The sequence below is a fragment of the Leguminivora glycinivorella genome, chromosome 1, assembly GCF_023078275.1.
Source record: "Leguminivora glycinivorella isolate SPB_JAAS2020 chromosome 1, LegGlyc_1.1, whole genome shotgun sequence".
In the NCBI taxonomy this organism is placed as follows: Eukaryota; Metazoa; Arthropoda; class Insecta; order Lepidoptera; family Tortricidae; genus Leguminivora; species Leguminivora glycinivorella.
In genome coordinates this window covers 1,648,568-1,670,656 of record NC_062971.1, presented here as the reverse complement: position 1 = coordinate 1,670,656, position 22,089 = coordinate 1,648,568, and the positions used below count along the sequence as shown (strand labels likewise).

Here is a 22,089-nt window from a genome sequence, read left to right as displayed (position 1 = left end):
CGCTTGTGTTTTGAGTATTTTTATAAGGGAGATAAGGAATATCATTATCTTAAACAGACTATAGGTACGTACTCATTTGTGATGTCCCTAATATCTTAACTGCTGGAGTCCGACCGAACTAAGTTTGCAACGTTGTAAACTTAGCGGTTGGGTGGTCTTGGGTTCAACTCAACCCGCCTCTTTTAAATAAGGTTGCAGACAAGATTCTAATTATTGCTCAGCAGTGAACGAATATTAAAAATAATATTTAAAACTCGATTTGAATATCACACTGATTGCTATGTAAGACGATAAGATTATGGAACAAATGATATAAAATTAAAATACGACATTATTCACAATATGAACTTTATTCTTACTGAGTGCATAAACAACAATCCACATTTCATATAAAAAAAACTTAATTAAAGCTTAAACGCCTACTTAAATAAAATTATGTTACAAATAAATAAATATAATGATAAGATAACAAATAACTAATGTATTGAGTTAGTGCGTTTTCACATTATCCAATCCGATATCGGATGTAGGACTGATATCCTGTATATTAAGGACGCCATCTTGGATTTTTCCTTTGATATCCTTCCTACATCCGACATAGGATCGAATAAGTGAAAACACTCTTAGTGCGTTTTCACATTATCCAATCCGATATCGGATGTAGGACAGATTCCCCAGACATTACAGGCGCCATCTTGGATTTTTTCCATTGAAATCCTTCCGACATCCGATATCGGATCGGATAACGTGAAAACGGACTTACAATCAGAAATACTGTCACATGGGAATTGTATTCATAATTTGATCTTATAGGTAATGTCTCTTTTAACATTTAATAAGTATTAAAACGAATAAAGGAAAAATATGATAGGTTTTGTAAGCATAAAATTAAATGTATGTCTTGTCATGTACTTGTAATAACATTACCTCTAATTGTGAGATTTCGTTTCCTTATAATATAAGCACCTACAATAATCTTAACACAAACACTCGTGTGGACAATGACTCAAAAATACAATATGAGTACTTACTATAAATATACAACCTAATATAATTGAGTTTTGTCATAAATTAGCCCTCGTTCGCCTGGAAATGTTTTTATAAAAGTCTAAGCTCCAAGTACTATACAAACTAATATTATTTAAGTACCTTTCCATTAACTATAAAAAAACAGAGAGCTATAATCTATAGGCCCATATGGTAGGTATATTAACTGTTGGTTGACATCTTGGCTCCTCAGATGATATAGCACTGGGCTAGGGATCCAGTGGTCATGGGTTTGAGCCCATTTCCTCTCAAGTCAGTGAAATGTTCCGCTTTTAATCGGTCTCTAAGCTTACTGGCTAAAATTGATGTTCAACACGCCAACGCAAGAAATACCAATCAATAAGCGTAAAATTAATGCCTGAGTTCACGCTTATATTGAGCGTGCGGCGTGAATGTGAAACAATTGAATGAAGCTCATACTTGTGTCGACGCTGCATAGCGTGCACACGTGCACACGAGCACACGCCCCGCCGACCGAGTGTCCACTCAGGTTTACACTATACCGCCATTCCGAATTAGACGGAATTATTGTAAACAAAGGTGAGGCCGGTGCTAATAAAAAAAATCCACCATTCGAGGTATTAAAAACTGCCATATTTTGAAATCTTTATATATTCACTTGCACCAACCACTTAACTCAGGGTTAGTGGGCTGTCAACTGTCAAATTCCATATAAAATGGTGGGTTAACCCTCTGGTTAATCCTCCATTTTCGTTGGTGCAAGTGACCCTTAAAAAAACAAAATGTTTCGATACATTTATTGAAATGAAATTAAAAAGCTGTTTTACTTTGACAGTGACAGCAGTTTGTTTACATTTATTCCGTTCAATTTGATATGGCATTATAATCATTCACCTAAACTCTCGTGGAATGACCTATATTTGTAAAATCATTGGTGAGTAGTAGCTAGTTCTTTCTTTATCAATTGTTGGCTATAGTCTCCTCTATCCAGGGCACGAAGTTGGTGACCCGGGTGTAGACGCCCGGAAAACCGGCCTCGGCGCACTTCTTGCCGTACGATACTACTCCGATCTGGTAGAAGAATGTCGTGTATGTCTCACTGTTGTACTGGAAAAGAAAAGAAAACGATTATGAAACTTTTAACAATGAAATTAATAGTTTTTAGTCGGTATTATACCGCTTGCTGGCTCGTCTCGTTGAATCGTCATGCTCGGACAAGTTAAAATTTGTCAAGGAGGCAGCTTGTTGAATCTACAAGGCACAAATTGCAGGAGCTGATAGTAAAGACGGAACGACTGTATTACAAAGGTTTCTTCTTCTTAGTCGTAGTCAGAGTAGTGTGGTCATTGGAGTCGTAGTGCTGCCTTTTTAATAGTTTCTCGCCAATAAGGTTTAGGATATTATTAAATTAAAACGGGACTTAATCGCGTAAAACTTACGTTTTATATTTGACCCGTTTTAATTTAATAATATGAGTGAAGATCGTGTTAGTTTAAATCAATATAAGGTTTAGGATCCCGTACCTAATAAATAATAAGATTGCTTAAAAAATCGTACCTCTATCTATATTTTTACCCTGCATCGTTTCCTATCTTACCCTCCCTAATCTCTGTCACCCTGACTTTTCCTCCTTTCGGTCGGCACGTACCACTAGCCGGTCGACCACTTTCGTCTTGTACAAGTAACAACTAGCGGCATGAGAGTACTTACAATAGGCTGCATGAGCGGCCCTCCACTATCACCCTGGCAAGCGTCCGTCCCTCCCTTTTTGAAGCCAGCGCATCAGTCGCCGGTCCATCACATGCGACTTGTACGCCAAGTATGCTAGGCCTAGTAGTCTTACGAATTCCTACGAAACACTAAGTGCTACTTACAATAGGCTGCATGAGCGGCCCCCCACTGCCACCCTGACAAGCGTCTTTCCCTCCCTTCTTGAAGCCAGCGCATCACTCACCGGTCGATCACGCGTTAAGTGTCACTTTTGACATAGATTTACGGCTCGGAATTGACACTTAATGCCAATCTACAAATAATCGGTGGCAACAAGGCATTTTTTGTGGCGCCATCTATGTGTGGTGGAGTGTAAGCGCGTTCGTAGGCGGTCGCATTTTAATGTATGGAAAATGAAAATGAAAATGAAATATTTATTTTTCAAGTAGGCATATTACAATGCGCATATGAACGTCAAATAAAGCTACGCCGGCTCTAACCCTACGCCTCAGCCTCGAGAAGATTTCAGTCCCCCCTCAGTTGGGAGGGGGGTATCCACTATGGGACCGGCAAGAAACTCGGCGGGCAACTTCTTTTCAAAACATTACATCTTATAATTAACATGCATTAAATAACAACATACAATTTAACATGCAAAAGTATTCATCAAAGAATATGAACAGACTAGGTACTCTATGGAAATCAATTTCAATAAATTATATTATTGCTTAATAATACGTCGTTCTTCTTCAGAGAAAACATATCAAATTGTCATAGAAGAAAAAGATAATATGAATCTCAATATCATTAAATATGTAATTTACCTACACAACATAAAATATAAAATATTTGATGTGCTTTCTTATCTGAACTGTGTCCTCTATACATAATACAATTATTTTAATTGCTATTCGTTTTTTGTAGTTTCTGGTTCGGGCCATGCATGTTTGTCTGTCAAATAGTCCTCGACTCTGTAATAAGCCTTTAACATCAATGATTTTTTTAAGTAGTTCTTAAGAGCTGGGAGGGGTAATCTCAAAGCAGTGTCAGGTAACTTATTATAAAAATGAATGCATTGCCCAACAAATGACTTCTGTACTTTACGGACACGAAACTTCTTTATGGCAAGCTTATTTTTGTTTCTAGTGTTATAATTATGGATATCAGAATTCTTAGTGAAACAGTCTAAATTCTTAACAACATAAATTATACTATCATAAATGTATTGGGAAGCTACAGTTAAGATATTAATTTCTTTGAAGAGTTCTCTTACTGATTCACGTGTTCCTAAGTTGTAAATAGAACGAATGGCTCTCTTTTGTAATACAAAGATAGTCTGTATGTCAGCTGCTTTGCCCCAAACCAGAATACCGTATGACATTACACTGTGAAAATAACTATGATACACTAGGCGAGCTGTCTCAACATTAGTCAGTTGCCTGATTCTCCTAACGGCGTATGCGGCTGAACTTAATTTGCTTGCTAGTTTCTTTATATGAGGACTCCATTGTAGATTTTTGTCCAATGTTAATGTAATGGGATGGTATGATCCGGTTATATTTAATTTATGGTGCTACTTACAATAGGCTGCATGAGCGGCCCTCCGCTGTCACCCTGGCAAGCGTCTTTCCCCCCCTTCTTAAAGCCGGCACATAATACTCGCTGGTCGATCACTTGTGCTTTGTACGCCGAGTACGCTTGCGCGCAGAAGTCATTACTGACTACTGGCAGTTGGAGAACTTGCAGATGCGTAGCAGATGGACCACCTAAACAAAATAGTTAAAAGTTGCATGTGAACTTGGACAAATTAACTAAAACAGACCTAAACAAGTAATTAAACAGATTAAAACTACAGAATGAGCCGAAATCCAATGAACGATTTATGTGATACAAAGAAAAAGTATTAACATGTAATCACCTGAAGTGAGTTGATTCGGTCAGGAGGGTAACCATTGGCCCACTTGCAACAAACATTTAACTCGGGGTTAGTGGGCTGTCATCTGTCAAAATCCATATAAAATGATGGGATTTTCTTTGGTGCAAGTGGTCCTTAGGCCCACTTGCATCAACCACTTAACTCAGGGTTAGTGGGCTGTCATCTGTCAAACTCCATATAAAATGGCGGGTTAACCCTCGGGTTAACCCCCATTTTCGTTGGTGCAAGTGGCCCTTAGAGAGTTAAACATACTATTCAATCTCAGGAGGTGGTTTAGAAATTTCATTGTTGCCATCGTGGCCAGCGCGAGTAGTATTCAGTATTGATACTCACGGAACTCGGTGTCTCCCCATCCAGCAATAAGCGGCGTGTAGTCCTCGTAGCTGCGCGAGCGCAGGTCGCCGCTGCGCGGGATGCAGATGGGCTGGATCAAATCTGAAACAAGAAACAAGTGTCATTGTTACCAATGGTTTTTCTTTACCGCCATGTAGCAATATTTTTATGTATTTTTAACTATACCAAATTTCATATTCTGGTTCGATTTGAGTAACTTTTCTTTTGGTCCACGGAAACTTCTTCTTTTATTGCCATCTCCATCCAGGAAAATCAGATCTTCCATGACAACCCAACCACAAAATTAAAATTTTGCAAAACGCACGACATAGTGGACCGATTTTCATGAAACATGGCTATTTCTCAGCTTTCCAACAAAAAAAAAACGAAATTTAAATCGGTTTATCCGTTACGCTGCCACAGACAGACACACACAGAGACAGACAGACAGACATGTCAAACTTCTAACACCCCGTCGTTTTTGCGTCGGGGGTTAATAAATAAAATGAAATTTCTATAATATTGTCTTCGGGTACCGCGATAGTTACTCATGAAATAAAACTATGGAAACGGATTAAATCGCGTATAATGAATTTACAATTCATCCCGACATTTCGAACACTTTACAGCGCTCGTGGTCAACGGGTGACTGAGGACAAATTACAAATTTCTATGTTTCTAAAGATTGTATGGTCATTTAGGTGTTTTCTTAAGCACATCAAGCTTTGTATGATTTTTTTTTTGAGATTTTAATATTTCTATTTAATAAGTCAGGTAGAAATGTATAAAAATAAAAATATAATGAAAATAGGTCTTACTTGTAAACTGCACGTTCCGGGATAGAACGAGAATGCCGATGTCGTTGGTGAAGGACTTGGGGCTGTACTCCTGGTGTTTGACCAGGGTCTTGATGGGCACGTCCACGGGAGTGGCGCCCTCGTCGTCGCGGGCGAGGTCCAGCTCTCCCAAACGCACAAGGTAGCTGAAAAAAGTTATAAAAACATATGTAAAATTTTAACAGCCCTTCCTTGGACCGAATATAGCAATTTACTGAAAAGAACAGCATCAAAATTAAATACAAAATGGGGAAAACTTGGGGAAAACCAAAAGGTAAAGGTCCAAATTTCCCTTATTTGAGCAGTCTCAATAAGAGTGAGAGGCACCCGGAGACTCATCAGGGCCTTCGAATGTGAGGACGGAGCAGGGATCCTGTACTAAGGTTGTAAATAGAAAAAAAACCAAATGTTTTTTTTTCAGAATTATGAAAAAAAACATGAAAAAAAACCGAGCACCATGGTTTTTTTTCTAAATATGGTTTTTTTTCAGATGAACAAATAATACGACAATAACGGTTTTTCGTGAGTTGTAACGTGTTTCAATAACAATAACGTACATTTTAATTCAGTATACAAACGTTTATTGGGGAATTCCCGATGCGGCGTGTAGCGTGGAGAGGTGGTGGTGTTGCCAACAGTAAATAGTGATAACTACAAACTACAGATTTCGTAAATGTTACTTTTATAAGACCAGAAATTAAAGTTATTTGATTAAATTCGTTTAATAGTTAACATTAAGTCTAAAAAACCGTATAAAAGTATTAACTACTTTGCAAATTTTGAGATTTCGTACTTTAGAAAAAAAACATACTCCAGAAAAAAAACTGTTTTTTTTCACGGTTTTTTTTTCATGTTTTTTTTTTCAAGCCAGAAAAAAAACCGTTTTTTTACAACCCTATCCTGTACTAAAGAAGGATTCCGAAGAAACGGCCTTAGCGAGACTAAGTGATTTTCATCTTTATAACAATCAATCGACTATTGCCACTCTTGTTAATTTAACTTTCTAGACTACGTGCTTGTTTTTGTAGTTGTCAATATTTTATATTTAATTAGTCCTTCCTTACATCCTAGCGGGTGCTGCCTCTGCGTCGGTTCCATGACACGGGTAAGGGCAGCATCCCATAAAGTGTCAAAAGGGACTCTACGTGTTAGCTTCGGCTCCGCGCACGCCTCCCAAAGTCCGTCCGTCCGGAATACCCGAATGGTTTCCGTGATTGGAAAGATAATAATTTTCACCACCCCCTTAATCTACTGTGGGTATTTAGAAGACTGTAATTGTAATCTACTGTGGGTATTTATTGGGCCAACCACCTACATATCATTGAAATATCATATTTTAATTTTCTTTCAACCCTTTCATCGCTTAAAGTGACACTAAAATATGAGCAGTTTCATGTGCACATCGTGATCTGCCTAATACCTTTTAATACAGGCGTCAGTTTATTTACATTGCAGTTTGATCAATGAAACATTGATTTTGCGGTACGATAGTTTTTTTACTTCTCTCATGATCAAATGCCGGGGTCACGCAAGGAGGATGATGATGATCTGATGATCAAAAAAATCACAATAGTGATCTTACAAACTTTATCGTATGTAGGTACAACTTCTATGTATTCATAGGTACAGTCAGCCAAAAAAGTTGTTTACCACTTTTTGACCTAATGAGTTTAAAATAGAGTCGAAAAGTGGTAAACCACTTTCTTGGCTGACTGTACCTAGTCGTGTAGTGACTAGTGAAGGTATATAGAACTACCATTTTCGTAATGTTATGTACCATGATTATGACCATCCATACTAGGATGGTACTTTTTATGGATGTGTTGATTCCGTGACGTAACCAGCCACTTAACAGAGACAAATACAAGCTAATGTAACCACATGCATCGCGTATTTACATATAAACCGGTTGAGAATCTGCCGCGGGCCTTGGAGAGACAATAAAATTGTAGTATTATTGTACGTTTGTGGTTTTGCAACAGAAGCTTGAAAATATGGTAAAAAAATATTTTTAGAAGGATTATACTTTTGCGACGAAGAATTCTGTAATTAGGTATGTATTATATTCGCTTTCGTCGAAACCAGTATTTTTCTTACCGTACCGGAAAATAGTACCAAATCATATTTTATATTAATAAAGAAGTACATAAGTTTCTACCTGGCGTAGCAATGCATTTTTGCATTCCGAATAGACAACCTTTCCTTTCGTATATTTGTGTATCTCAATATTCTCAGTGCTTGAAAAAGGTATTTCAAAGACCTACTAAAGAAAATTTTGTTTCATACTAAAAAGTACCTACCGAAACGGTTGGAGACTCTAATTCTAAATACTGAGTATATTTATATTAAGTAATTATCTTCATTTATTTTTATAATGAATGTGACATTAGTTCCGGGATATCTTCACCGAATAAGTGCAATAAACATCATCAAAGTATTTGATAAATATAAATATTATAGATTGACTGAGTCCCACGGTAAGCTCAAGAAGGCTTGTGTTGTGGGTACTCAGCCAACGATATATATATAATACATAGAAAACATCCATGACTCAGGATCAAATATCTGTGCTCGTCACACAAATAAATGCCCTTATCGGGATTCGAACCCGGGACCACGGCGTAACAGGCAGGGTCACTACCGACTAGGCCAGACTGGTCGCCTATCGTATGATCATATCTCATATGAAGCATAATAACAATAAAAAAAATATCTCATTTATTGTCATTCACTAGAATCATAAAATTGTATAATCTAACGGAACTGGAAAAATCCCAGTTTTTTTATTTCTCATTAAAGTTGTAAATGTTGTAATTCATACTGCAGTGCTTCCGTTTGCCCTTCAGGAGAAACGATTTGTGATACAATACGACAATCGCAATAAGTATAACACTGACCAGGAAAATTGTTGGATATGCAATATACAATTTATACATAAGTACATGTGCATTGTATTTAAATGCAGAATATTATTGTTATGGATTACGTGCGTAGCCGAATGGCACAAACGCTCACGAAACGAAACGCACGTAGATATCTATCTCTATTGCTCTTGCGTATTGACGCGACAAAGCCAGACTACCTTTCGTGGCGCTTTGTTTTCGTTTTGCGTCGTAAATGCCATTCGGCTACGGGGCCTGCGGGCCGATTTTTGAGTCTCACGCGTTCGAATTCAGAAAATTGTCACTGAAAATAATAAGCAAGTCACCGTTTTCAACCGGTATTTTAGTGACAAAATCCCGTATGCGAGATTCAAAAATCGCCTTCCTAACGCTTTTCATTCGTACACCATCATTATAAATGTATGGGGTTGTCTTGATATTTTCTCCGTAAATTTTCATTCACTTCATTCTATTTATCCTCTCTAATATCTATTCTAATAATTATTTAGATGATCTTCTGTTTTAGTGTCTAGTACCTAGCTAATATGAATTAAATGAATTTCAGATTAATGAAACTGTTCAATTAACATTTTCAAACACCTTCTAAATAAGTATCCATTAGCTAACAATAGTAAATTTCATAAATATTGTGGTTAATATTCTTTATTCAAATAGGCTTACAATAAGCACTTTTAAATGGTCAACAATGTACAATTTTCATCTTATTCTAAATATTATATTTATTTACATTTTTGAGTAACTGGGAGAGTTTAACGGAATTCTACTAACGCCGTGTCTTGCGTGGGCGATGGTCGCGCGACCATCGCGCGACCGTCGCCGTCGCGTCTCATACTTCCATATCGATAAGGTTTGATTTCGTATGCGTCGCATCGCCCACGCAAGCCACGGCGTAATTATCACATATGAATCAATGGTTCATAGAAGTTCATGTCGATATGTAATAAGTAATAAGTCATATTTTTTGCATTTGGACTCATTCTCTGTGAACACACAATGGAGTTGTTTACATAGTAATGAGGCTTATTACGAAACTGCGGTGATTTTTTTCAAATTGAGTATTTTATAAACTATAGTTACCTATATTTGTCATTGCGATCAAAACTCCGGCGTTGAATGACAATCAAAATTATTTGTTAGGTACTAGTTCACAAGGTTGAATATACGAAATCGATTAGTTTCGCTTTAGTGCGGAAATACTGCTAATAATAAAGTGATGTGTATTTTTACGAATTTATAAAATATGTAGACCAAAATGAGCTGTTTAAGCCTGGCGCAGATGTTATGCTAATAATAATATTAGTTTGTGATTCACACGCTACATAGGTAGGTATATTATTATTATTATAGTTCCGTGGGGCGCGTATATAGTGGACACTGGACGGTTCCGTCTTTGTACGATATAACCGAAGCCGTACCAGACCGTAAAAGACTGTGTATATTTATTTTATGACATGGTGCAAAAGACATACAAATAATCCATACTAATATTATAAATGGGAAAGTGTGTGTGTCTGTTTGTTTGTCCGTCTTTCACGACAAAACAGAGGGGTGACTGGACGTGATTTTTTCAGTGCAGATAGTTGAAGGGATGGAGAGTGACATAGACTACTTTTTGTCTTTTCTAATACCCTCTTCCCTAAAACGTATGGTGGAAGTTTGCATGGAGCATTCCGCAATTTTCGAATTTATCGCGAGCAAAACCGCGGGCAAAGCTAGTATAATAATAAATAAGCCACACAATACATGAATAATAACACTCACAGATCATTTTCCCTGGTGTGTATGCAGTGGGCGGCAGTCAGCACGTGGCGGGCGGATATGAGCGATCCACCGCAGAGCCAGCGTGCGCCGGCGCCGGCGCGCCGCTCCTTGTAGCCCAGTAACGCCATCCAGGGGAAGTCACCTGGAACAAGTGGCGAAGTGTCAGTGGTGACGACTAGATTTACAAATAGTAAGCAGATTCATTATACTCTTGCTAGTAGGCACTCCAAGGGTGTTTTATAGTTCAAAAACGTCACAGCATCACATTACTCAACCTGTGGCAACTTTTTTTTAGCTTCTTCTCACCAATGTTGATTAGCCTCTGACTGTGATTAGTTCTAATATGGTTTTCTTTCCATTCTCAAGGGGAACTCACCTAAGCAGGAATGTAGCCGCAAGCTGTGGCTTCTAGTTCATAAGGCTCTAGGATTGGAGTAAGCCTGCTGGGTGGTAGTACCAGCGCCTAAATCCTTAACCCAGGGTGTTAATGACCACACAAAATTCACAAATTTTATATATTTTTTCTGATGTTTCCTGATGCAACAACAACTTACCCAGCTTAGCAGGAATGCCTCCAACAACCCTGCTAAAGGATGCATTGCTGACGCCACACACGGGGGCTTCTGGCAGCGACACGGCCTCCAAATGATCCAGCTCCTTAGGCTCCGGGCTTGGAGTGGGCTCCGTGGGCTGAGTGGGTGGTGAAGTGGGCTCGGTGGGAGGAAGAGTGGGGGGCAAACCAGTAGGAATGCCGGGGCGGGGACAGCAAACCTGCGAAAAGAACAATTGTATGAAATGAGTCATTATTTTTATTATGATATATACTTATCGCTGTCTGAATGTGAATACCCACAGCACAAGCCTTCTTGATCTTGATCTGTGTAACGATGTCGTATATTATTTATTTACCTTGGGGTCATTTCCCTGGAAGCCGCAGTGAGCTTGTCGTAATAACCTTAAAGCATTAGGGTTGCTTCTTGACTCCTGAATCAGCTTCAGGTAGGGCCGGCAGTCCATAACGGAGATGCAGCTGCCCACCTCATTTTCTACCGTCGTGCAGGTTTCCTCTGTAAGCAAAATACAGTTTTAACCCCTTACTAAAAAAGACCTAACTACTTAAAGCTTTCATTTGTAAGTTCCTGTTTTATTAAATTCTTACATAAATCAAAGTGATAGATTAAGACAAACGTCACTAATGCTCGTACACGCGTAAATTTAATAAATTACTTAATTATAGAATTTTACTTGCTCGGATTCTTGAATTCGTCAAAACTTGTCAGTAATCTTGTCTTAATATTTTAGTACCTTTCCACATTGTTAATAATGATTCAGGAAAATTAAAAATATAGATTATTAGTTGTATAAAACCAAACCATTATACATGCATGCAATTTTTTATAACTTTTCTAAAATAAAATTATTGGTTAAACTTAACATATTGTATTGAGATTGACTAAGCGTAAGTAATGTAAGCATGCTTAATAGACACCTTGCCTCTATAAAATAGGACTTAATAGTTGTGCATGCTTTATGTTAAGTGGATGGATGCCTTAATATATAATTGTCATACATCGGGGTTTTCGGAGCGGGAACGTTTGACATTAGCCAAAGAGTAGGTATTTACTTAAAAACAGATCGTACTCTAGCAGGTTTCTACCGAATAATTGATTGAAAAATAAAATAAATAAAGATGAATCATACATATAGGTACATATTTTAAAATGGCCATTCATTATCAACCTCTTCAGGTAAGTCTATTCATTTACAAGAAAATGCTTCATAATTTATTCTGAAAATCGTGTCAACTATTAAATTTACAGCAGGTAATTAATTAAAGTTATTTTTATTGTTACCTTATAAGCAGAGATCGGATTTTTGTGCGTCATCTCGTACTAAAAGTCATTAAAATGACGTAAGTCACTAAGAATGTCGCAAATCCGTCCGATCTCTGCTTATAAGTTATAAGACTTTTACGGAAATTAAAATAAAACTTTGTCACAGATTGTATACAACTCGCAGAGAGGTAGTTATTCATTAGGCATAATATGATATTTTCTTAGACTAACATATCTGTTTATCTCTACTCTTTCTCAAATCATTCCCGCTCCGAAAACCCCGATGTATTAATTGTTTGTATTAAATACAGAAAAAGGGGTTTATTTATTAAGTAGTATGATCTTTCAATGTAATCCGTTCTATTCAATCAATGAATTTACTGAGAAAATGAAAAATAATGTACATCTTACATATATGAATTATATCTTTGTTTTATATAAGCTATTTTAAGATATTGCATGATTAGTTTTAGCAATGACCTGTAATTGACTTGCTAGATGTATCGTGTTTTGTTACTTGGCCAAATAAAAAAACTAAACTTGAACTTGCAGAAATAATTATATACCTGTCTACCTAACCGCAGTCATTCAAAAGTCCAAATAAGACCTAAAACGAAGTAATTTGTCTTGACACAAGCCACACTGGTTCACCTTGTTTGTCAGGTTTTTATACACTCGACGACATTTAAATAATTTAAGCGTTATCATTCGTGGACTCAAAATGTTGTTTTAAATGTTATAAGTCACTATAAACCTCTCGCAAAGATAAGGCCTTTTTGTGTCAGGCACCGACAAAAATTAGTGTTGTGTTTGACGTATTTTAATTATTGTTTTGAAGTCGAATGGTTAGGATTATAATTGAGAGTCATGATATTTATTATTTTTGCGAAGGTTATTTGAATGTTTAGAAGCCGATTTAATCTAAATACACACCCTATCTTCCACAAAATAGGAACACTGTTAATAATTTATGATTATTTTTCACGTTTAAACACGTAGGTACTAACTTCGTTAACTCTCTGTAACCTGATGACAGTGATCACTGCCGGGATCCAAATAGTTCTTAGATTTACTTCCAAAGTAAGAAAGTTTATACTTATACCTAATTATGTATTATCACTAGAATTTACAACAAAACAATCGTACGTTGACACGAACGAAAATTAAGTTTCCTTAGGTACTTTCCTTAGGTTACCATTTCCATGAACGATTGGAATTTTACCTATTTCCCTTGCCTGCCTAGCTGAAATGACAATCATTGACGCCGATCGAAACGTTTGTCCATTTCGTAATCGTTTGTCCATTTGGTTACGTACCCTGGTTCGATAAGAAGCAAGGGGCCAATCACGACTGACCGGTCCGTCAACGACACTAGCCATGTTTACAAGCCATTGAGTAACGGAGAGACCTTGACCACGGCTCGTGAGGTCGCTCGACTCGTCGTCAATGTCAACTCGCATCGATATGCGCATCGTACTTTAATTGAACTTGTGCATACTCGTATTGTGAGATGAGGATGCGAGACATCAGGCTATTTTAAGCTTTCTCAAAATGCTACTACTGACAGGGAAGCGAAATATAAAGATAATATTCTCTGTTAATACGTACAAAGTTAAATGAACTAATATTTGTAAACAATAAATTAAGCGTTTAGATAACGCGTAAGAAATTAAAAGTAAACGCGTAAACAATCAGTGACAATAAAACATAAACATAACTAAAATTATGCTATGAACTTTCAAATACACGAATATCTATATCTATCAGAACACGAGAATTTGCGCATGCACACTCAACATTACAGTAAAAATTTAAACCTCTAATAAAATTAAAACGTCTTATGCATACATTGTATATTTAGTAACATGATCTTAAAGGAAGAGGCTTTTTAGACTACGCAGAGTGGAACTAGAACAAATATGAAAACACATACTTTTTAAATGTTGTAGATGATTAAAAATAAAATTTTAAAAGATGAGGTAAACAATTAAAGCATGACATGGCAACTTAATTGCATTATTTTGTTAAAGAGTCCCATATAGATGATAATAAAGAAAGACAGACAACATGTTTTAATGATACCATATGATCAAGAGACTTAAAATAAAATGAACTACAAGAGTCGTGCTGCTAAACACAAACTTGGCGTTAAAAATGAATGTGTCGGTAGTTAAAGAAAATGAGAAAACTATAAGATATAAATAAATGATGTAGATGAAAGAAACGAAACCTACTTGTTAACTGTCTCTACTCGTAGGTACATGAACAATTCCCGAAAAGTTTGTACATTTGGATTACGTCTCCGATTTTGATAAAAATTGGTAGGCTGATAGAGTCCATGATGCTGAGCAAGATCCACTAGGTTTACCAAAATGTCCTATGTAGTTTGTATGAAATTTTTCTTTTTTGTTACCAGATTTCTATACATTTTCGGTAACAAAAAAGGAAAGTTTCATACAATCAACCTAGAATATTTTGGGAAACCTAGTGGATCTTGCTCAGCATCATGGACTTTATCAGCCTACCAATTTTTATCCAAATCGGAGACGTGATCCAAATGTACAAATCTTTCGGGAATTGCTGATATCTGATTTTCTTTAACTACCATTTTTATGTAACACCCCTTAGAAAAATCACATAGCGCAATGTTAGTTTTCCATTTGTAATTAAGAAAAGACATTACGGAAGATGCCACTCGGCCCAAAGTTGAAATTGTTCCTTGAGTCCGCCGACACTGGAGTCAAGGACGGCAATGTTGTTGCAGATGCTGTAGTCGATTCTGTAGCTTTCGTAAATTCTTCTGTCACTTTAGGAGTTTGTTCTGTAGCTTTAGTGATTTCTGAAGTTTTATCGTCTTGAGAGTCAGCAACATTGCTAGGTCCGTCAAAAACAAAAGCATCTCCATCAGGTACCGCAATTCCACTGTTTCCAGGAATCACAATGAGAGAATCTCCATCAGTTACTATGTTTTCAGTGTTTCCAGGTATCACAATGAGACTATCTTCATTTTGTTTTGCTTCTTTTGGTGCGTTTGAATTTATATCGCTGCTTGGGTTATCTTGAAAGCTACTCCTATCAGGGAAGCCAACTAAAGTAGGTTCATTTTGGAAATTATTTTGGCTTGGTTGATCTTGGAATCCATTTTGACTTGGTGGATTCTGAAATACGTTTTCATTGGTATTAGGGAATTCATTCTTTGGTGCGGTAGGAAATCCAACTTGGCTAGAATCAGGGAAACCATTCTGGCTTGGCGGATTTTGGAATTCATTTTGACTTGGGGGATTTTGGAATTCATTTTGACTTGGCGGATTTTGGAATTCATTCTGGCTTGGCGGATTTTGGAATTCATTTTGACTTGGGGGATTTTGGAATCCATTTTCATTGGTATTAGGAAATTCATTCTTTGGTGGCGCTGTAGGGAACCCAACCTGACTGATGGAATCAGGGAAACCATTCTGGCTTGGCGGATTTTGGAATTCATTTTGACTTGGGGGATTCTGAAAGCCATTACCATTGGTGTTAGTAAATTGACTTTCTGGTCGTTGAGTATTGAATCCTGTGTTTGGGAACTGACTTTGTGGATAATTGTTTTGATTTACTGGATTTTGAAAGCCATATTGGTTGGCCCCGCTTTGATCATAGAATTGATTCTGTTGAGGCCTTCCGAATTGATTCGGTCTACTGTATTCATAATTCGGTCTGCCATAATCGTAATTTGGTCGATAGTCGTATATGGGTCTGCCGTATTCATCTGTGGGGTAGCCATAAGACGGGTTGTTGTTCTGAGGTTGGACGTGTAGAACTGTTTGAATCCTTTGCCTTATTCTGGAAGGGTCTAGAAGACTTTGGCTGAATCCTCGGTTGTCTCGTGACGGGAAGAACCCTAGATGTAAGAATTGGGTGCTTTAGACAACATTATTTTTGAATGTAAAATTTGCAAGAAATTATTTTCATGATAGTTAATGTACTGAGGAATATAATAAAATAATAGGTAGGTAAGAGAAATAGTAATGACAGGTAGATTAAAGTTAATATCTACTTAAGAAGCTTTAATTAATACACTACATATTAAAGGAGATGTCTATTTTGATATATGTAAAGAAAATCACAGTTCTGGTGAATGGCTTGAAGTTATAAAGATGAGAATGGATCATAAAATGGCCATCAAATATGCGGTTCACATGCAGCAAATTAGCTTGACGTCTTGTAAGTCGCACTGAAGCATATTTTTCGATTTAACATTTTTGGCATAGGTACTCCTCTTCAAGAAGCTATTTTTCCCTTTAAATTTCTCAATTAATTTTGACCTTTTCGCGCGTAGCTCATTATACTTAAGATTAAAATTACTAAAATTAGGTATTAAGTTTTGTGTGGACATGGAGTAGGTTCATAAGGAAGGTAGGGAACCTATGTTCAATTGTCTCGTCTGGACGTTTAGGTATCTATGACCCGTTTTCCATTTATTTAGTATTTCTTGGGGTACTTACATTTATTTACCTACTTTATAGGTAATTAGATACCTATCTACGACTGACAGCGTTTTTTTAATTGGCTATTTTTACAATATTTCTTCTAAATCTTCACATGATTCCGTAGGCAGTCAATATTTAACAAAACTGCGGTAACTTTGTTTGAGTAAAGAAACTAAAGAGCAAACAGCATACCGCGCGGGTTTTTTGGCGTGATTTTTTGCGCCGGGTCGAGTACCTACTACCGGATCATAATTATTGCACTGGCGTTCGCGTAGACAGACACCAGTATTTTCCTCAAATGTTTGTATACATACACATTGGCTGTGACGTTCAAACCAGCTTCATATAAAAATAATAGGTACCTATATAATATCAAGTAAATCTTGTCAGTAGAAAAAAGCGCTAAATTCAAATATTCTATGGGACAATTAAACCTTCGTCCATAATACATTTTGCTGCCTTTTTAAGTGACAAAATTTGCTTGACCGACTATTGATATTGAAATGCATCTTTAAAGAAACTCAAGTAAGAACACTTTGAACACAGTCGGTTAGAAAGAGAAAAAACCGGCCAAGAGCGTGTCGGGCCACGCTCAGTGTAGGGTTCCGTAGTTTTCCGTATTTTTCTCAGAAACTACTGAACCTATCAAGTGGAAAACAATTTTCCTAGAAAGTATTTATAAAGTTCTACTTTTGTGATTTTTGTCATATTTTTTAAACATATGGTTCAAAAGTTAGAGGGGGGGGGACGCACTTTTTTTTCCTTTAGGAGCGATTATTTCCGAAAATATTAATAATATCAAAAAACGATCTTAGTAAACCCCATTTGTTAGTCGTATGCCTCGAAATCAAAAAATCCTTGTAGCTTTTCACCTATTCGCGTTTTGCCGCGATAGCCTATTTTGTTGTAGCGTGTAATATCGATAGTATATTTTGTTACTCGCATATACTTTCAATAGATTTTTACAACAATAGCAGACTTTTATGTAGCGTTTATCACTAATAGCCTATTCAGTTAGCCGCAAATATATTTAGTCGCATTTTACCTTGGTCACATATTATTGTATTAATGCCATTAATTTAATGGCTTTAAAAAAAGTCTATATCACTGGGATGTAATACGTGGTCAAATGGACATATATCAACATCGACATTTGCATTAGTAATACTTTATTAGTAATACCACAATACCAGTGATATGCACAACGAGGTTATATAACCAGGAGAAAACCTACAAATGCGAAATGCATTTGTAAAACAGAACTATAGAGTTAAAGTGCTAAAAAAAGGGAAATATCACGATATCTAATAACGCATTACAACCAAATATCTATTGAGGTGAAAAGCGACTACAGTAAAAAAAGGCAGGATAATAAATATACTATGAATTTTATACACCATTGTAATTGGCGACCAAAAATCATACTACAAGAAAAAAATATTGTTCAGAAATTTTGAGATCGCGGCGAAACGCGAATAGGTGAAAAGCTACAAGGATTTTTTGATTTCGAGGTATACGACTAACAAATGGTAAACCCTTATTCATTTTTTAATACCTATCCAACAATATATCACACGTTGGGGTTGGAATGAAAAAAAATATCAGCCCCCACTTTACATGTAGGGAGGGTACCCTAATAAAACATTTTTTTCCATTTTTTGTTTTTGCACTTTGTTGGCGTGATTGATATTGGTACCAAATTTCAGCTTTCTAGTGCTAACGGTTACTGAGATTATCCGCGGACGGACGGACGGACGGACGGACGGACGGACGGACGGACGGACGGACGGACGGACGGACGGACGGACGGACGGACAGACAGACAGACATGGCGAAACTATACTATAAGGGTTCCTAGTTGACTACGGAACCCTAAAAAGGTCCTTCAAGTTCTTCAAGGATGTGTCCCGTTTGGCCTGATTGATATAAGTACTTAGTACACATATAAGATGATAGGAACATTATTTAGGGATCGAAGTGGTCGCCATGGCCGCAATCGGTTGGACTCCATCATCATCATCATTAAGATGATAGAGGGCCAAAAGCCAAACTATTAAAATAGTTGCTTTCTAGGGTTACTAACGGCTACCGAGTTAATCTGTGAACGGATGATAAACTCAAAAAGCCGAAAATAAAATATAAATAACTATCGGCCGTAGCTATTCTCGAGACGAAAATAAGGAACACATTTCCTATGGAAATATTTTTTCCCCTCACTAACTCGGAAACACGTGTTTTGTCCTTTAATACCAGCGGGTAAAAACGCATTTTATCCACTAGTGGGTAAAGTAATTTGACCTTGAATAAAGTCAAATTAACTGCTTTAAAATTGATAAAAGTAGGTGAATCTCGTAATAAAGATGATTTACCACCTGTGGAAGTACTGGAAGCAGTGATAAACGCATTTTTTGCGTTGTAGTTTCCTCGCTATAGTGAGGGGAAAAGTTTTGTGTTACACTCGGGTGCAAATGTATTTTACTTCTCGTGTGTTAAAAAACTCGCAAGTTCAGGATTCTATTTCGAACCACTCGCTTCGCTCGTGGTTCAACTATAGAATCCTTTCACTTGCTCGTTTTTCAATTCCACACTCGGCGTTAAAATACAACTTTGCCCCCTTGTATAACAAATAACTATTTTCGAGCGGTCGTCCCCTTTGCTTTGGTTTCTTTGATTACTTGACATGCGGTGATTTTACATATCATAAGGATAATTATTTAATACTTGTTTGTTTTGAGGTTTTAATGACTGCACTAACAACATAGCATTTTACAAGGATGTTACATTAGCTATTTGCATTATTTAATGTTTTATTAACTTTAACTAATGAGTTAAATATACCTAATACCTATTAAAACTTATCGGTAAGGTAAAATAGGGGGTATAGATATATGTGGCCGCGGGATTTCTGTAAGTGGTCCTTACACTCGAATACTAAACGCCAATCAAAACTTAAATAATTATGTATTTAATATAGGGAAATAATAACGTGAGTTAATCGATGTTTTGTTTTTTTCAAGTGATAAAAACTGGAAGTCTAGTGGTACCTACTGATTTCCATTCACTGACCACTCATTATAATTCACCTACTACATTTTTACGGTTAGTGCCTAAATATTAAAAAAACTCACGAAATCGAGAGGTCGAATTCAAATATTCCTTGCCCTTTGTAGGTACCTAGGTACTCTTGTAATGGCAAATTTTATGTATAGTCACTATGGACACTAAGAAGTCAATGGGTAATCAATTATTATTTTAAATCTAAATATGTAAAAGAAGAAATTGACTGACTGACATATCAACGCACAGCCGAAACCGCTGGTCCTAGAGATTACAAATTTGGCACTTAGGTCCCTAAAAAGGTGAAAGGAGCACTAAAAAAGGATTTTTCAAAATTTTTCAAAAGGGGGTGAAAGGGTGGTCCAAAGTTTGTATGGAAAAAGGCTAGTTAAATATAAAATCCAGACACATAAACTTCTACCTATTAACCTTTTTATATACCTACATATCATTTTAATCATTATTTATTTATTTAAACTTTACTGCACAGTAAAAAAATGTACAAAAGGCGAACTTAATTAATACCAAAAGGCATTCTCTACCAGCTAACCTTTGGGCCAAACATTATCTATTGAGAATCTGCTTGGTAACAATTAGCGACTAATATTCGTGTTCCTTATGAGTATAGCATAGATATAATTGACACTACACACGACACATTTGCGGGTTATCTCGAAATAAATAAAACACAAGGACTACTACTTATTGGGACAAACGTTCTGATTTTCTGATGCGACTAAACAAGGTTCAAAAAGTAAGTACATACTTAGATATTTTTTGCGTCTACTTGTCCATGCAATAAGTATGTAAGGGCCATTTGCACCACCTACTTAAGGTTAGTGGGCTGTCAACTGTTTTAAAGATTCCAAATAAAATAATGGGTGAACCTCGGGTTAACCCTCCATTTTCGGTGGTGCAAGTGATTACATTAGAATAACAAATACATATACATAGGTAGTGTACAAGTCGTACAACATCGTAATGTTAAACCTCGGTCATATATAAATAAATATTACATAATTAAATATTATATATAATAAGTAAATAAAAATATTGGAGGACGCCTTTCACAGATCTACCTATCCCCCAAAATTAGCAAAGCTTGTACGTCGACTACAAAGAGATGTATCCATTTTTTCACCTTATTACAATGCAATAGGACATCTCTTTGTAGTCGACTATACTATTGGTGCTAGGCAACGATATACATACTTACGAGTGTATATATACTTATGTGCATACATGTATATTATATGACTGAAAGTTCGGCCAATATCAAACAAACGATATAATTAAGCTATTACTATCTTTGTGGGTAGTTCTAACAGCATTTGTTTGTAAATAAAATGTAACGTACTTATCAGCTAATACCGGCGAACGCTGTATCCACATATTTAAATATGATTTTATTGCATGTTTTGTTATTATAAATTTTGTAATCATACACTTGTAAATAATACTTAAGTAAGACTGTTTTGTATTTCTCTAAATTAAGTGAATGTTATATATATTCTTTTTGGAGAAATACATTCTTAAACCATAACGTATTGAAATAAAAAGGGTTAATTTTAATACGCTACTTATGTGCCTATAGTTTCGATAAAAAGTGTGTTCAAATGTTTGAAATTTTTGTTTTTCTTTCTGAAACTATTCATTTACCACCAATTTATTTTATTTAAACTATTTATTTTATATTTCGGTACTACCTAATTATTTACGTTTTAAGAGCGCTACTGGCTTATACTGTTTATAGCTTCATTGTGTATATTTTTTTCGTATTATTTATTATTGGTGAAATTTCATTACAATTTTAGGTATATCAATATTCAACAAGCATTCGAACTACAAAATAGAATTCAAAATCCAGTGCCAAGTTTCTACAACGGTGCTTAAGTTCTATGTGAAAGAACAGTTAGAAAGTTAGACTTTAATATTATCCAAAGCTTCTTCCAAGTAAACCTAGAACCTAGAACTCACCAAACTGACAATACACTAATTGCACACACACAAACAAGCACACACAGAGCAGCTTCGCCATCGTACACTCCACTTGGAGGTTTTGCCTCGACTGACACGATAAAAAGTTCAGTAGAAAAACACGTACGCGCAACTTTAGGTTGATTTTAGATTGTATGGGACATGTGTTTGTCAAGACGGTGGTCGTGTACTGAGGAGCCGGAGGCTGGTCGCGTATATATGACCAGTGGTCATTTTCGTATGACGCACTATGCGATAAGG

At 36.4% G+C, this 22,089-nt stretch overlaps 1 protein-coding gene across 2 annotated transcripts; it reads right to left on the bottom strand.

The window, feature by feature from the left end:
• Window positions 1-331: 331 nt before the first annotated feature.
• LOC125232099 (venom serine protease Bi-VSP-like) lies at window positions 332-22,034 on the bottom strand. 2 transcript variants are annotated; one of them, XM_048137717.1, is made up of 9 exons: window positions 21,829-22,034; window positions 15,006-16,205; window positions 11,397-11,554; window positions 11,042-11,258; window positions 10,488-10,629; window positions 5,806-5,969; window positions 4,988-5,089; window positions 4,300-4,484; window positions 332-2,115 (listed from the first exon to the last, which is right to left on the bottom strand). In XM_048137717.1, exons 1-9 carry the CDS (start codon window positions 21,887-21,889, stop codon window positions 1,969-1,971), a joined length of 2,376 nt encoding a protein of 791 aa, XP_047993674.1. In that variant the 5' UTR covers window positions 21,890-22,034; the 3' UTR covers window positions 332-1,968. The 2 variants fall into 2 exon arrangements, with proteins under 2 accessions (XP_047993674.1, XP_047993680.1); XM_048137723.1 differs by lacking the exon at window positions 15,006-16,205 and having other exon boundaries at window positions 21,829-22,029.
• Between the last annotated feature and the right edge of the window lie 55 nt (window positions 22,035-22,089).

Coding starts and splice junctions, on each gene's coding strand:
- LOC125232099 (XM_048137717.1), bottom strand. CDS start 21,889: ATGGCGAAGCTGCTCTGTGTGTGCTTGTTTGTGTGTGTGCAATTAGTG. Junction 16,206..21,828: donor ATTAGTGTATTGTCAGTTTG/GTGAGTTCTAGG, acceptor TCTTACATCTAG/GGTTCTTCCCGTCACGAGAC. Junction 2,116..4,299: donor GGCCGCTCATGCAGCCTATT/GTAAGTAGCACC, acceptor TTTCTTTTCCAG/TACAACAGTGAGACATACAC.